Here is a 15395-nt window from a genome sequence, read left to right as displayed (position 1 = left end):
GATTTTCTTGTTCATTTAATTTGTGTAGTTTTATAGACAAAACAGTTATGAATATTGATTAGTCAGGTGTGCTATTGTCAGAAAAGTGTTATCATCCGTTATCATTGTTAACAATAATACATGTATAATCAATTCAAATTTGATGAAACATATTGTGTTGACAGGATATCAAACTCAAGCAATATTTATACTGGTTATTTATAATCTTTTTGTGATGTCAGAAAATGGACAAAACTTGCCATGATGTCAGATAAAATGTTGTATTATTTTTGGTAATTTCATTACATTTGCAGATGTGGGTGTTACTCTAACAATAATGATGCAAAATTAGTCAAAATACATCTACACAAACAGGAGAATATGGGAATCTAAGAACTAACATGTTTTGGATAAGACCGTCCAAATCACTATGACCTGCTTCCTCATGATTACACAATGCCATTTAGAAAGCGGTCAAATGCAACATATGTCATATTTGGGATTTCACTTTCTCAGTAAAGTACAAATTCTAGTACTTTTTTGGTTGAGTCCCATCGGGGATTCGAACCCACCAGCAGCTTAGCCTGCTCAGCCTGGTAGTCTAGACTACGTACTTTGTGTACCCCTAGCCTAGACTTCCATGTCGTGGTGGCTGAGCGGGATAGGGTGCTGCCTTTGTGTGCTGGTGATTAGGTGCCTGACTCTGAGGGTGCGGGTTCGAATCCTGGATGGGACTCAACCAAAAAAGTACTAGAATTTGTACTTTACTGAGTGAGATCCCAAATATGACATAAGTTGCTCCCTCATGTTGTACATTGACGTCTTTTCTTTTTTGTGAAATTTGTGAAACTACCAAAAGGTATCTGCTCACATAGGGGAACGTACAGTCATTCAGACATTAGGCTGTATTTGTTTTTTGCTCACTCTTTCCATAAAGACGAAAAGTTTAAAAAATTGTTGTATAGGGTTTTATAAGTGCACAATGAAAAGCGGACAAATTGACGGTTTTTTAATGCATAACAAAATCTTGGACAACATTTAGCAGGGTCTATTTCTCAAACTGCAGAGGTAATTGGACCAACGGATATGAAATTTAATATTGTTCATTTCTGTGTAATGTTATAGCCATATGCAGATTCAAGATCATGCGAGCGCAATTCTCACACTGCGATCACTTTTCAAACCTAATGAAAATGTGTGCCTTTAAAGAAACTTGGCATCCAGGGGGGTTATGGCTCATTCTAATACTGTTTGTCATAAGTGGCGAGTAACAGGATCAGGTGATCAGACTTGCTGTCTTGGTTGACTCATGTCATTGGTTTCCAGTTCTGCAGAATGATGCTCATGTTGTTGATCACTGGTTTGTGTGGTCGTGACAGGATTATATACAGACTGCCACCATATAGTTGGAATACTGCTGAATACTGTGGTGTAAAACTAAACTCACTCACTTCAGAAATCTGAAAAAAGCATTTTTTTTTAGCCTTGTTAATTTTACTGAAATGTCTCTCTCTACCAAAACATGGAAACTCTGTCCTACAGGTGATAGTGCTGCTGTAAACTCTGATCACTGCGGGAGTAAATGTGCTGCCCCCTACTGGCTGACAGTTCCCTCTGGTGGCCACAAGAAGATCTACTGGTCAATACAAAATTCCAAGTCCTACTCGACTCTGAGTGTTTTGCAGATGGATGATGTCATCAACAAGAGAAAAGCTGAAACGAAAATATTTTATGCTAAAGTTAGTTATTCTGTTACATTGCAGTATTGTAGATAGTGTTAAATGTGCATCTGTCCAAAATGTTGTGGCCTCTCGGTGAAAAGAGAGTTTGCAGTGAAAACATACAAATGAATTTCATTTAAAGCAAAAAAGTAAATAAAATAATGTGAAATTAACATTGCAAATCCTCATAAATTGTAATATAAACCGATAAAAAGGCAGTTTGAAACAATGATTACTTGATAAACCACTTTTATCCTGTGTTGAACAAAATTCTGAGAATTTAACATCACATTTGCAAGGTAAAATTGTGACTGAGTCCTGTTTTTCCAGCTGATGTCCCCAAAGTGGAGTGAAGAGGAAGAATCCGTAGCTCAGCAGGCAGTAGCAGGTCTCCTGTGGTCCAAGCAGTTCTACCTGTATGATGTGAAGAAGGCCATTAACAGTAGGTATTTCTGAACCCTGGACTAGGAGTTCTACCTGTATGATGTGAAGAAGGCCATTAACAGTAGGTATTACTGAACCCTGGACTAGGAGTTCTACCTGTATGATGTGAAGAAGGCCATTAACAGTAGGTAATACTGAACCCTGGACTAGGAGTTCTACCTGTATGATGTGAAGAAGGCCATTAACAGTAGGTATTACTGAACCCTGGACTAGGAGTTCTACCTGTATGATGTGAAGAAGGTTGTTAACAGTAGGTAATACTGAACCCTGAATTAGCAGTTCTACCTGTATGATGTGAAGAAGGTTGTTAACAGTAGGTATTACTGAACTCTGGACTAGGAGTTCTACCTGTATGATGTGAAGAAGGTTGTTAACAGTAGGTAATACTGAACCCTGGATTAGTAGTTCTACCTGTATGATGTGAAGAAGGTTGTTAACAGTAGGTAATACTGAACCCTGAATTAGCAGTTCTACCTGTATGATGTGAAGAAGGTTGTTAACAGTAGGTATTACTGAACCCTGGACTAGGAGTTCTACCTGTATGATGTGAAGAAGGTTGTTAACAGTAGGTAATACTGAACCCTCTACCTGCATGATGTGAAGAAGGTTGTTAATAGTAGGTATTACTGAACCCTGAATAAGCAGTTCTACCTGTATGATGTGAAGAAGGTTGTTAACAGTAGGTATTACTGAACTCTGGACTAGGAGTTCTACCTGTATGATGTGAAGAAGGTTGTTAACAGTAGGTAATACTGAACCCTGTACCTGCATGATGTGAAGAAGGTTGTTAATAGTAGGTATTACTGAACCCTGAATAAGCAGTTCTACCTGTATGATGTGAAGAAGGTTGTTAACAGTAGGTAATACTGAACCCTGGACTAGGAGTTCTACCTGTATGATGTGAAGGTGGTTGTTAACAGTAGGTAATACTGAACCCTGAATTAGCAGTTCTACCTTGTATGATGTGAAGAAGGTTGTTAACAGTAGGTAATACTGAACCCTGGATTAGTAGTTCTACCTGTATGATGTGAAGGTGGTTGTTAACAGTAGGTAATACTGAACCCTGAATTAGCAGTTCTACCTGTATGATGTGAAGAAGGTTGTTAACAGTAGGTAATACTGAACCCTGGATTAGTAGTTCTACCTGTATGATGTGAAGAAGGTTGTTAACAGTAGGTAATACTGAACCCTGGATTAGTAGTTCTACAACCAAAGCATATTGTTGTAGTAATGTTCTGACAGTGAGAAATTGTTACGGATATTGTTGTCTCTGACATAAACATAAATGATGGGTCAGTTTAATGTATTCAGGGTTGAGAGGTCAGGATGAGACCGGCACGATTGCTGAAGAGGTTGCCAAGAGGCGAGTGTGGAACAAGGGATGGCAGCATATCAACAACTCTGACATCATCGCTATGCCAGACAAATGGGAGTTTCCTTGGGTAAAACTGCTTAGAGTGGCTAATGTGGTCATCAAATTGATATTTAGTCAGTTCAAGCATTGTCTCCATTGTAACAGACACCTGGTGAACGTTGATTATCTGTCATAGTATAATCTCTATTCTATGTCATATTTATAATTAGATGTCATCGATGAGGGAGTGGGGAGGAGGGGGGGTAATCATAGTCATTTCAGGGGGCGCTTCACTATAATTTGGTTTTGAAAGGTTGATAGCATAGGTGCTGAATGCAGTTTCTGATTGTACACATGCCCCACCATTAGGGCAGAGCGTCCATCACTTGTCACTGTGACGTTTCTTATAAATTTATTCTATATTTCTAGGTCATCATGTTCTGAAGGTGTAGTGAGCCATCCTTCATGTCACTGGCTCTCACGTCTAAGACCTGCATCGATTCTACACTTTGGCACAATTTGTGAAGCCCATTTCTGGTGTCCCCTGCAGTGATATTGTTGGAATATTGCTAGAGGAGGTGTAGTCTTGAACCCACTAACTCATAACAGAATTGAGGCATAAACCATAGATGAATGAGGATGTATAACAACAAACTCGCGTCATCCACTTCTTCCCCACCAAAAATAATAATCATCATCTCAAACATTGTCGTCTCCATCTGTTCCAATTCCAGTATGCTCCCTGGGACCTCGCCTTCCATGTGATCACGTACATCCGTATTGACATTGACTTCTGTAAGCAGCAGCTGGAACTGTTTCTTACAGACAGATACATGAAGGGTGATGGCCAGGTAAATGTTACATATATGAATGGTGAAAAATACTGAAACTACTTCAACATCTCTACAGAATTTTCATGGACTTGAAAAAGTCTGAAATTTGGATAGTTTACCCTAGAAAGCACTAAATACATTTTAGCTTTGAAAAGGCTTTAACTGAATGTGTTTTGCAATAAAAAATCTCGTAGTTAGAAAAACTTTAAGGATATGATTTTACAGGAAACTAATACATAACAAAAAGGCATTATAATGACTGTGAGGGTTAATTAATCTCAATCCTGAAGCAAAACTTTCCAGTGCAGTGATGTAGCAGAGTTATGTCCATCTGATGGTTGGTCTGACATTTGACAAGCCGCATGTCTATTCAGCTTCTTATGTATTACATGTGTTTCTGTATCCTCAATAATCTCCAGGGTATATGTTCTGATAGATCTCCACTATTGCCCTTGATGCATTTACGGTTTGGCAGAGGTACCCTGAAAGCGGTAGAAGGAGTTTATAAGGAGCATAAGTTTTGGAGGTGTCAGACCTGTCAATTTGTGTGAATGATTTTCCTTGTAATTTGGAAAGACGGATCGAGCATGGATCGAACTGTGTGGCTGTGGCTCCGGCTACCATCTTTGTTGACTCTGGTAAGCTCAGTTGTAACAGCCTGTCGGATTGGTTACTGTGAGAAGGCGGAACCAGCAATGGGAGGTTGTAAATTATTGAGCTGAACTCTAAATGCACCCAAGATACTAGTGGAGATTTATCGGAACGTATATTTTGGAGATTATAGAGACCAGTGTTTCTATAGTTCCTAGAGTTGTTGACTGGAGCATAAGACAAAAAAAGGCCCGAAATGTGATGCCTGAAAATCTTTGCAAACCATGTTCTATGGCATGTTAAAAGTGAAAATATTTATGGGAGATCGGTTACTCACTGACGGTGATCGTTTTCTTGGATATTTATTTAATAATGTCCATTTATCATGTACATTTCTCCATGCACAATGCATGCTCGAAACACCCAAACAATTTGTGTGCTGTTATTACCTGTGATAACCAGATATGATGTTAGGTGCTGGAAGGCTATAGTCAGATGACTGTATCCCACCAGGTACCCATTTCCTGCTGGGTTAACAGATGCAAATTTGAGACTCACTTGCCTTGACCATATGTATATCTTGAGTTTTGTTGTGGGGCAGGATTGAAGTCCAAGAAACAACAGCCAAGCTAGCAAACACGCTCACCCGTACAAGATCTCTCGGTGCCTATCAGTGCTTAACTTCATCTGATTTGTGACCTGAGCTGTATGCACTGAACCATACACCATGTTTCTATTCAGCTTCCAGGTTGTGAGTTTAACTTCAGTGACCCCAACCCTCCCCTCCATGCATGGGCATGTCTGTCTGTGTACAGAGCTGAAGATGGTAATGATGAAGACTTCCTGAGTCGTTGCTATCATCCCCTCAAGAGAAACTTCGAATGGTATGTATCACCACAACTAAATCCAATAATTTTCCTTGTAACTTTGATGCATGGCTATAGATGAAATAACTTTTACTGAGCTTCATAACAATTGTTTTGTTTCTAAAATTTATTTTCATATAGGCCAATAACCGTGTGATGTCATCAGTAATTGAACAAAATGCCATTCATTGTTCATGAAGGGATTGTAGGGTAGCCCAGCAGTTAAAGCATTCACTTGTCAAGCCAAAGACACGCCATGATATTGCTGGAATTTTGCTGAAAGGGGTGTAAGACCATACTCACTCATTGTTTAATCTGTCCTGATGACATAATGTGACATGTCAACAATAGAAAAACTGAGCTATAGCCTCCATTTGAAATTTAGGAACCTATGTTTTTCTACATATTCTCAGAAAACACATTGTGGGTATTATAAGGGAATACCTAATCTGTAATGACCCTTCTCAAAATTAGGGATTGTCACACACTCTGGAATGTGTGTTGAAACAACCATCATCTCTGAGAATCAGATGTAAAATACTGATTCATAATAAACATATCATCTGTAATTCCTCATTTCTTGTTGGTTATTTCTAAACAAGTTGGTGGCTGTTTATGGTTATATACAGTATGTGATTAATTGCTCTTAAATCCAGTTGAGGAACTTGTGTCTAGTTATGCTTGTCTAGGTATACTATGTGTTGAAGAAGCCCATGTGTCTAGTAGTGGTTGTGATCCTGCACGTGGGTGGGCCATCTCAGACATACCACTATACGTTGAGGAAGCCCATGTGTCTAGTAGTGCTTGTGATCCTGCAGGAGGGTGGGCCATCTTAGACATACCACTATGTGTTGAAGAAGCCCATGTGTTTAATGGTGCTTTTTATCCTGCAGGAGGGTGGGCCATGTCAGACATACCACTATGTGTTGAGGAAGCCCATGTGTCTAGTGGTGCTTGTTATCCTGCAGGTGGATGAGCTGTCTCAGCCCAGACAACCTCTACACAGGCGGCGGCTTCTTAGGCTTGGACAACATCAGCATGATTGACAGGTCCAGCACACCATCTGGATACAAACTGATGCAGGTGAAGGGGGGGTCAGGGAGGCACAGTCAGTTAGATGACAAGAGACAAGACAAGGGAAAGGGCCCCATTTCTCAAAGAGATCATAGCTGTATGACTGTCTTATGTCTGTGTTAAATATGGAAGTTACAAAGTGCTACAATCACTTTGAGGAATGAGCCCTGAACAGTAAGTAGATGACTAAAGTCAGTCAAACATATATTCAATTTTGACTTAAGTGATGACATTTTGAAACCAAACTCAAGGAACATATTTTCATTGCTCAAACTTGGAAAGACCAGTCAGTGCCTAATGCAGTGATATATAAAGTACTGGTAAAATCGTTGGTCTTTCTCCCACAAGAACCTGATTCAGTCACTGTAAATACTTTCTTGAGTGGAATACATTCATAAATAAGTTGTGTGATAATATATATCTGCCTTGCCATAGGTGTTGGTTTTGATTAACGTTGAAACATGTAGCATCAGCAGTGTTGATGGTGTGATCATAGCAAAGTAATCTGAGGTGAGGGTCAATTTAACCAATTTGACAGACAGCGAGACAAATGATATGTATATATACAGACACAGAGAGGAAGCCCATGAGAGACACGAAGACACAGAGACACACAAGGACACACAGAGACACACACAAAGATGTACACACAAGAGCAAAAATGATGCACACACACAAGGAAACACAGACCCAGATGCAATATCAAACCAATCTGCCCAGTGTACGTAATTATGGATGTTTGCTGTTACTTTCCAGGCAGATGGGTCAGCATGGGTGGCTCTTGCTGCTCTCAACATGACTGAAATATCTCTCCACATGGGTGTCAGTCAACCAAGCTGTTTCCACCAGTCAAAACAGTTCATAGATGTGTTTCTACACATTGCAGTACAGATGAATCGCAACTTTGATGATGGAGGTAACTGTGTTGGTGTTGGTGTTGTTGGTGTTGGTGTTGGTGTTGGTGTTGGTGTTGGTGTTGGTTTTGTAAGTGTTGGTGTTTGTGGAGTTGAATAGAGTGAGTATGTACATGCTACATAGATGAAATCAGTCACACTGACTGTATGTTGCTTGATTGTGATGGAGATGGGTATATTAACACTGTCTAAGTACACTTAGGCTCATTATAATTTGTTGCAGTGCTATTTTCCATTCCATTTACCCTCACTGTTATGCAGTAGCGCTAAATGAAGCAACTAAAGATCCAGTCTAAGTAAACTTAGTCTCAGTGTATTTCGTTACTCTCCACCTCTGAGTCTAACAAAACCTAGCAGAAGGTCACGTCAGGTAACCTTTGAGCGACCAATGACCATCCAATCAAATGCTAGATGGTTAAATAGATTTATCCCGACAACGGCTACTATTTAGGGATCAGATGGACTTTCAAAATATTCAGGTCACTGACACAGATCTCTCAAAAAACAAAAATCCACATATAACACAATTATTTGACCTGCAGTATATACGCTTTGGGGTTTCTGTTGACATGGTTACCATTAGCTGATATTCCCGCAAGATGACATCCTTGAAAATTGCAAAAACACTATTTTCAGCGACTGTTTACTCACTGTTGTCATGGTTGCATGAACGCCGTGTGCATCACCCCAAAGCGAAGGTACGCTAAATAGCATTCAGAATCATTCAGGTATGAACCTTTTCGAGATAAAAAGTTGTAAAAAAAAAGATATGTGCGAATGTACACTTTTGCGATTTGGTAAGCTGTGTTCTGATTGGTCAATCTCAAAGGTTACCTGACGCGACCTTCCATAAGGTTTTGTTAGATTCAGTAGTGGAGTGTAACGAAAAGTACTGAGGATAAGTTTACTTAGACTGCTAAAGATCTTTCTCGCATTAAAGTCTAAACCTCACTAAAGTTCCTTTTCAGTTTAAATGGAGTTCTTTGTTTCCATCAAATATATTTTCATAGACTAAGCATTAGCTACGAACAAACCAACAAGCATGACATACAGTTTCCAGTAAATTCTCCTGTATTTTTCCAGGCTTATGGCATTCAGGAGATCGATTTTACTATGATGTCCTGCAACAAGAGACAAAGCTGATCCCAATACGGCTCAAGTCACTTGTGGGTCTGGTGTCTCTGTTTGCTGTCTCCGTCATTGATGTCCCGGCTGCTGCTGCAGCCGTCACAGAGAGGCTGGAGAAATGTACCGACAAGGAAAAGGAGCATGTGAGATATCCTAACTTGTGTAATACTTTGTGTAAAATTCTGCAGATTTGTGTTTAATATGCATTTTACTATTGCCAAGATATTTTATGGATTTATGCTTATATATTATTTTATTTTATTTTATTTTATTTTATTTTATTTTATTTTATTTTATTTTATTTTATTTTATTTTATTTTATTTTATTTGCTAGTTGTGAGTAAATAACGAAGCATATAGTTTTATGCATGACAGCTTCTTGTTTATTACATGGAGCAACATATGCCCAAAGAACCTAGTTAAGTAAACTCCTGACACATCTGTCAATTGAATGAGCCCTGATTATAACCCTTTGGAGCATATAAGGGATATGACTTGTCATTGTGTGCAACAAAGGAATCCTCCTGTACTGAACCTGGCCCAACTTTACACAGGAAATGTTGTAGACTGCTCTTTCAGAGGATCAGGAGGCTTACAGGGAGGAGAAGAGGAGAAAAGGTGTGGCTATTATAAAGTCACATAGAGGTTACACTCGGTATTGACCTTGAACTGTGTAGGGCACACAGAATGACATTTTAAATGTACACATTCACCAATAAAATCATCATTAAACATTCCAGGGTAATACTTGTGCAGAAATGAGCAATTATCATTATAAATGAACATTGATTCCAATCATTTCGTTGTTTTTTATGAGTCAAAGGATCACACAGCTCAGAAACACAGATATTTTTGCATTGTGGTCACCATGAGAAGGTTTAAGTTCAAGTTTAAAACCTATCATTATCAAAATACAGGGAGCGCTTAATTAAGTTCTTTGTGTATAGAATTGTACATTGTAATCAAGCTAACATGGCTAATGAGATCAGAGAGGTAGGCTCATCCTTCTTTTCGGCAGTCCTATGAAAGAACAGCAAGCATTTTTCCTTTAAGAGTTCCATTTTACACACAAATGTTTGGTCCACAGTGGATGTGCAATGTTTTTGGATGCTTGATGTAACTATGCTTGACCATGGAACAAGAATCTGGATTGAAATGTTGTAATCATGCAACTAAAGAAGTTGTTATCTATAAAGCTTGTTCAATACTGTATGTCCCAACTTTTAATATGCCACAAAAAGAAGTTGATATAAATTGCCCATTTTTATTTCTGTGATCCGTAATCTTTTATGTATTAACTAAACTGTTACACTGACCCGCCTTTTAGTGAATGCCATCTTCTTGTGTCTGTCTGCTGCAGGTATATATTACGGAAGACAACAGGTATTTTCTGTCCCTCGTCCCCAAGTCTCACCTTGTTGTGTCTGTCTGCTGCAGGTATATAAGATGGAGGACAACAGATACTATTTGTCCCTCATCCCCAAGTCTCGGCTGCAGCACATCCTAGAAGCAGTCTGTGATCCTCGCCTGTTTCTGTCTCCATTTGGTGTCCGCTCGTTAGCAAAGGTATGTTATGTTAACCTCAAAAGACTCCTCTTTAAGATTTTGACACAGTTCACTATTTGTTGCAAGGGAGGAGTGCAAAGACAGCCCAGTGTACAGCATGTTGATATATTTAATGTCTGTTATTTTATCACTCTGAAATTTTGATTTCCTTGAATTCTCAAATAATGCTCCCTTATTGAGCATGCACATCCCTGATTGGACTGACAGACAATATGCTGGACCTTGCCAGATGGATTTGTATGCCATGTTGGTTTACTGAAATCAGTAATACATCCCTAATATGAAGATCGCAAGTTCCTGATTTCCATGACAATCTCAAAGGGTGAAATTTTGTTTATCATACAAAATAATTTTTCTTCCTTTTTGATCCATAGATAAACAATACCAGCCAAATCATCTTTGACATATTTCAGCACTACTCTTTGAAATGTCAGAATTAAGTGTATACATAAGCATGTGCGTATTTCAAACTGGATACATGGCAGATAGTTCTTTCTCAAATCAGATAATATAGGGCATTTATACATAAAATCAGATTTCTCTTTGATTGAATTATGTGGATGAAATGTACAAATTCTGTCTTCTATAAATACTTCTCATTATCTGTGTCTCACCTTTTCTTAACTTGAAGACCCTTTTGATGTATTTACAATGGTCCCATGGAGAAGGTAGACTTAGAAAATGCATATTAAAATGCAAAAATGTCTAAATGTGTGTGGTCAGTAATCTTAGAATACCGCTGTAGTTGCTGGAAACGGTCAGTTTTTATAGGGTTGGGTAGCCTGGATACATAGAACAGTGGTATAGAGTTGGACCCAGGTACCCATCTTAGTACCTGTATGTGTTATGATCAGGTGACTAATAGACTAAACAATGGAATATGTTATTTCATCATTTAAAGTTTCTGTTGTCTTTGAAGATTTAGACACAGTTTACAGTTTACAGAAAATGGTTCAGATATTGAAGACATTTTAGTCTCTGAGCTGAAGAATATGTTTCCATTTCTTACAAATTTGATGTCAGGAATCATCCTAATGGGTATCAGGGTACCTGGAATACTCATAATGTCAACGCCATCTGTATTGCTCATTGGAATTGAAAACCAAGAAAACTGGATGTGAAATTTCAAAATGAGCTATTCAGGAAACTAAAAGTCCTAGTTAAACTGATGAAACAATTTAAACAATAAAAATGGGGAACTAAACTTGAATCTCTTTGAAATAAATTGGGTAAGTAACTTAATGTCATAATGTCATGTCATAACACAAGCAAAGCCAGAACTTAAGTGATATCTAAACTCAAGTCAGACCTTAACACAAGCTAAACCAGGACTTAAGCAGCAGCTAAACTCCAGTGTGACCGATCGTTTCCCACATGGTCTGATTGCTTGGGAAAAGTCGGGTACCGCAAAACATTGTGCATTTGTGAGGCCTGTCTAAACTGCTCGTCTCCAGGCCAATCTGTTTGTGAACAGGTCTACGAGAGGGAGCCATACAGCCTGGTCCTAGAGCCTGACACATCACCCTACACAGTCCAATATACCCCGGGGGAGTCCAACTCTGACATGTTCGGTGGGAACAGCAACTGGAGGGGTCCTGTCTGGCTTTGCAGTGAGTGTTGATGATGTTGAGTGTAGTCACTGGGGAGGTTTGTGTAGTCATAAAGTATCATGGCATCCTCTTCTAACCAAAACAACTTTTGTGTCATGAGTATTACTTATGGGGTTGTAGTGAAACACTGAACACATTTCATAAGGGACGTAACATATTTTATCCCTATGTTCAATAAAACAGGACAACACATCATGTGATATACATATGGCCTTGTGATTTGAGGGCAGTAGTGTTGTCTAGTGGTTAAAGTGTTCGCTTGTCACACTGAAGACCTGGGTTCAATTCCCCACATGGGCACAATGTGTGAAGACCGTTTCTGGTGTCCCCCGACGTGATATTGCTGGAATGTTGCTAAAAAACAATATCCCAGGCTGCTAACAAAATGTGGAACTATTTCACACACAGGTGTACACACTGTATGGATAGTAGAATCTTGCCCTCAGAATGAAGACCAATATCACACAGAAGCTCCAGGAACAAGTAAACACAAAAGTGGACTTGTTCCACACCACTGTTACAAAGGAACGCAAAGCCCTCAACTACAAACTATCACGAATAGGCAACCCCCTCAAGTTTCGGTGTGCTAGGATCTAACCTTATGGATATCAGAGGAGAGAAAACAGTATCCAAAAGAACAAAGGAAAGTGAAAAACGACATCTGACTGTGGTGCTTGTCTGCAGAGCAGACAGAGCTAAACTCAAGCCTATGATTATTTTCAAATCGAAGACTATGCCAGAGGACAAATTTCCATCAAGTGTTATCTTGGCAGTATATCCCAGGGGTGGATGGACAGACGACATGCCGGTAAATTGTTCGTTGGAAGATATCTTGGCTTTTAAACCTCCAGTGATGTCACTCTGTTGTCTCGGAAAGGTTTTCTATTTACAGAGTAAACCTCTACAGGCAGTTTCACAAGCATTCTCAAAGAAATCCTTGGGAGTTTCTTCAGAATTGCATGCATCCTTAGGATTTTCAATAGAATTGCCCTCAACCCAGGAATTTTCTCTGAATTGAGCAATATCCCTTGCCTTTGAATTATTTTACTTGCACAAATTTTGATTATCGATGTAACTTTGTCTTGCTATTTCTGAATACGATTGTAAAATATCACATTATTGAAAATGTGCAGTATATTGTACTGATGCCTGGTTTCAAACCTGCAACCCTTCACTTACTGGCTTGGTGTTTTTATCTCCTAGGCTATGGGTGATTGCTGTGAAGACTGATTGTTTGTCAGTATGAACCATGTGTTTCACAAAAGATGGGTAGTGCATGCAGCACGCGTGCAGGACATATGTAGCCTGTGCAAAGAAAAGTATCAGCTGCCAGTTGCATCCCAGTTGATTTCAACAGTAAAGACCAAATATTGAAATTATATCTAAAGTGTATCTTCGGCTCATAATTTAGATACTTTTTGGATTTGATCCTTCACGATAAGACCAGGGGGGACCAGGGGGCATCAGGGGAAGTTCAACACTGCTTGTCTGGGACATGTTTAGCGTGCATTTGTGCCAGACATTGAAGAAAACAGTAGTAGAAAAGAAGATGCACTAGGCTGTAATACCAGGAGGATGTACATCTTTACCACAACTGCTGGATGTGTCAATAAATTAACTATTCAAGACAAACGTGTTGAAAAAGTGGTTGGGTGGATGGTAGATGGTAGATGGTAAAAACACCTCTACCAAATCAAGTGCAATGAGGGAAGGTCCTCATCATGAAGTAGCTGAAGGGGTAAAGGACTCATTAGAAGAGATACCAACTGACATGGTTGATCATTCCTTTCTTCAATGTGGTATTTTACATGCCATGGAGAGTTCTCATGATGAAGCTTTGTATGAGGAGTTCATTTCGACAGAATCGAGAAAGGATAAAGAAGATGTCCTGGGGGTGAAAATCTGGGGGACTATTACAAGGATTGTATATAGATGAAGGAACATGGCAAATTCTGGCCGGTGAAGATGTTAAACTGTCAGTTTCAAGTGTTCTCCTTGGGAGGACTTGTAAATAATGATTTCCATGTCTGACCCTAATCAAATGTGTACTAACCTTATTAACATACCTATTACATATTATGATTATTATTATTGTGCATGCTCAAAACACCAAAAAAAAGAATGTTTCCCTCATGTTTTTCTTATGGGTTCGTATTTCTAGATGCACCAATTTCACAAAATGATGTCCCATGTTGATATCAATTGTGATCGTTATGTCAGTCCAGATTTGAAGAGGTCATCACGCAACAATGTCGTATTTGCCACATAAGATGTAAAGAACATATATAGGGGTTACAGAACAGTAAAATTATTGTCCCCGGAGAGCATACATAAGTCCCAAAACTTTCAGAATTTGGCTCTGCAGACTTTTAATCATAGCATATTCATTGTTTCAATTTATGGCTTGACTTCCATACACTCACCAGTGGCTGAAGGTATGGTGTAAATCCGACTAGGGTTTTGTCAGGTAGCCAAGGCACTGTATGTCCTCTTGGTCCCTAGTATGGTGATCTACCTTCTGTTTGTTGGTGATATATAGCCTAATTTGATACTTTTCTGTCCTTTTTTTAGAATCCAAGTTTAGAGAGAGATGCTAGCATTATGTCTTGATACTGTGATGTCCTAGTCAGTTTTACTGTCCTTCGATGACAGGTTTTATTATTTACATATGTTTATGGTGAACTCTAAAGTCGTTTTCGTCATATAGCTGAAATGCTGCCAATGTGACAATGTGCCATTTTGACGCACTAACTTGGTGATCGTAATGATATAAGAAAGAAAACAAACACAGGTTCCAACATTAGGGGTCAGTGAAATCATCATCAGGGGTGTACATTTTTGTTATCCAGTGAACTATCTGATTGTGGAGAGTCTGGACACAGCCAGTGAAGTGTATGGGAACACTTACAGGATAGAACATCCCACTGGTTCTGGGGAAAAGGTATCACTGACAGATGTTGCGTCAGATGTTGCTGAACGTGTGGTGGCTCTGTTCCTGCCTGACGCTGATGGTGTTAGGCCTGTTCATGGTGGGTGGTGCTGCGTTGTACCAACTTTCAAACACTTACATGTACCTCAAGTTATGCTGAACATTCTTGTCGAGTGAGAAATTCTATAGGGTTTGGATTCGCTTTAAAATGACCAATCATTTCATTTTCTCAAAGCATGTCTTGGATTGTTTCTGAAATGAATTATGAATGCTCTGTAAAATAATGAGAAAGCTTTTGTAATTCTGAGTTAGCTTTTGCACCAAAAAAAGTAACTTGAGAAAATAATGGTAAATATACTGGGCTGTTTTGAGATGTTTTGATAAAC

General features: G+C 39.1%; 1 protein-coding gene across 1 annotated transcript in view; it reads left to right on the top strand.

The window, feature by feature from the left end:
* LOC137295975 (uncharacterized) overlaps window positions 1-15395 on the top strand; it is a 59453-nt gene that overhangs the window by 41997 nt on the left and 2061 nt on the right. The window contains exons 8-18 of the mRNA XM_067827591.1: window positions 1522-1718; window positions 2031-2142; window positions 3456-3586; window positions 4233-4349; window positions 5664-5806; window positions 6757-6871; window positions 7619-7778; window positions 8860-9047; window positions 10342-10470; window positions 11945-12080; window positions 14930-15109. Of these exons, the coding sequence (XP_067683692.1) occupies window positions 1522-1718; window positions 2031-2142; window positions 3456-3586; window positions 4233-4349; window positions 5664-5806; window positions 6757-6871; window positions 7619-7778; window positions 8860-9047; window positions 10342-10470; window positions 11945-12080; window positions 14930-15109 (1608 nt within the window). The remainder of the gene's footprint in view (window positions 1-1521; window positions 1719-2030; window positions 2143-3455; window positions 3587-4232; window positions 4350-5663; window positions 5807-6756; window positions 6872-7618; window positions 7779-8859; window positions 9048-10341; window positions 10471-11944; window positions 12081-14929; window positions 15110-15395) is intronic.

The sequence above is a fragment of the Haliotis asinina genome, chromosome 1, assembly GCF_037392515.1.
Source record: "Haliotis asinina isolate JCU_RB_2024 chromosome 1, JCU_Hal_asi_v2, whole genome shotgun sequence".
Classification (NCBI taxonomy): domain Eukaryota; kingdom Metazoa; phylum Mollusca; class Gastropoda; order Lepetellida; family Haliotidae; genus Haliotis; species Haliotis asinina.
Note: the sequence above shows the minus strand (reverse complement) of the source record. Positions and strands in the feature narration are given on the sequence as shown.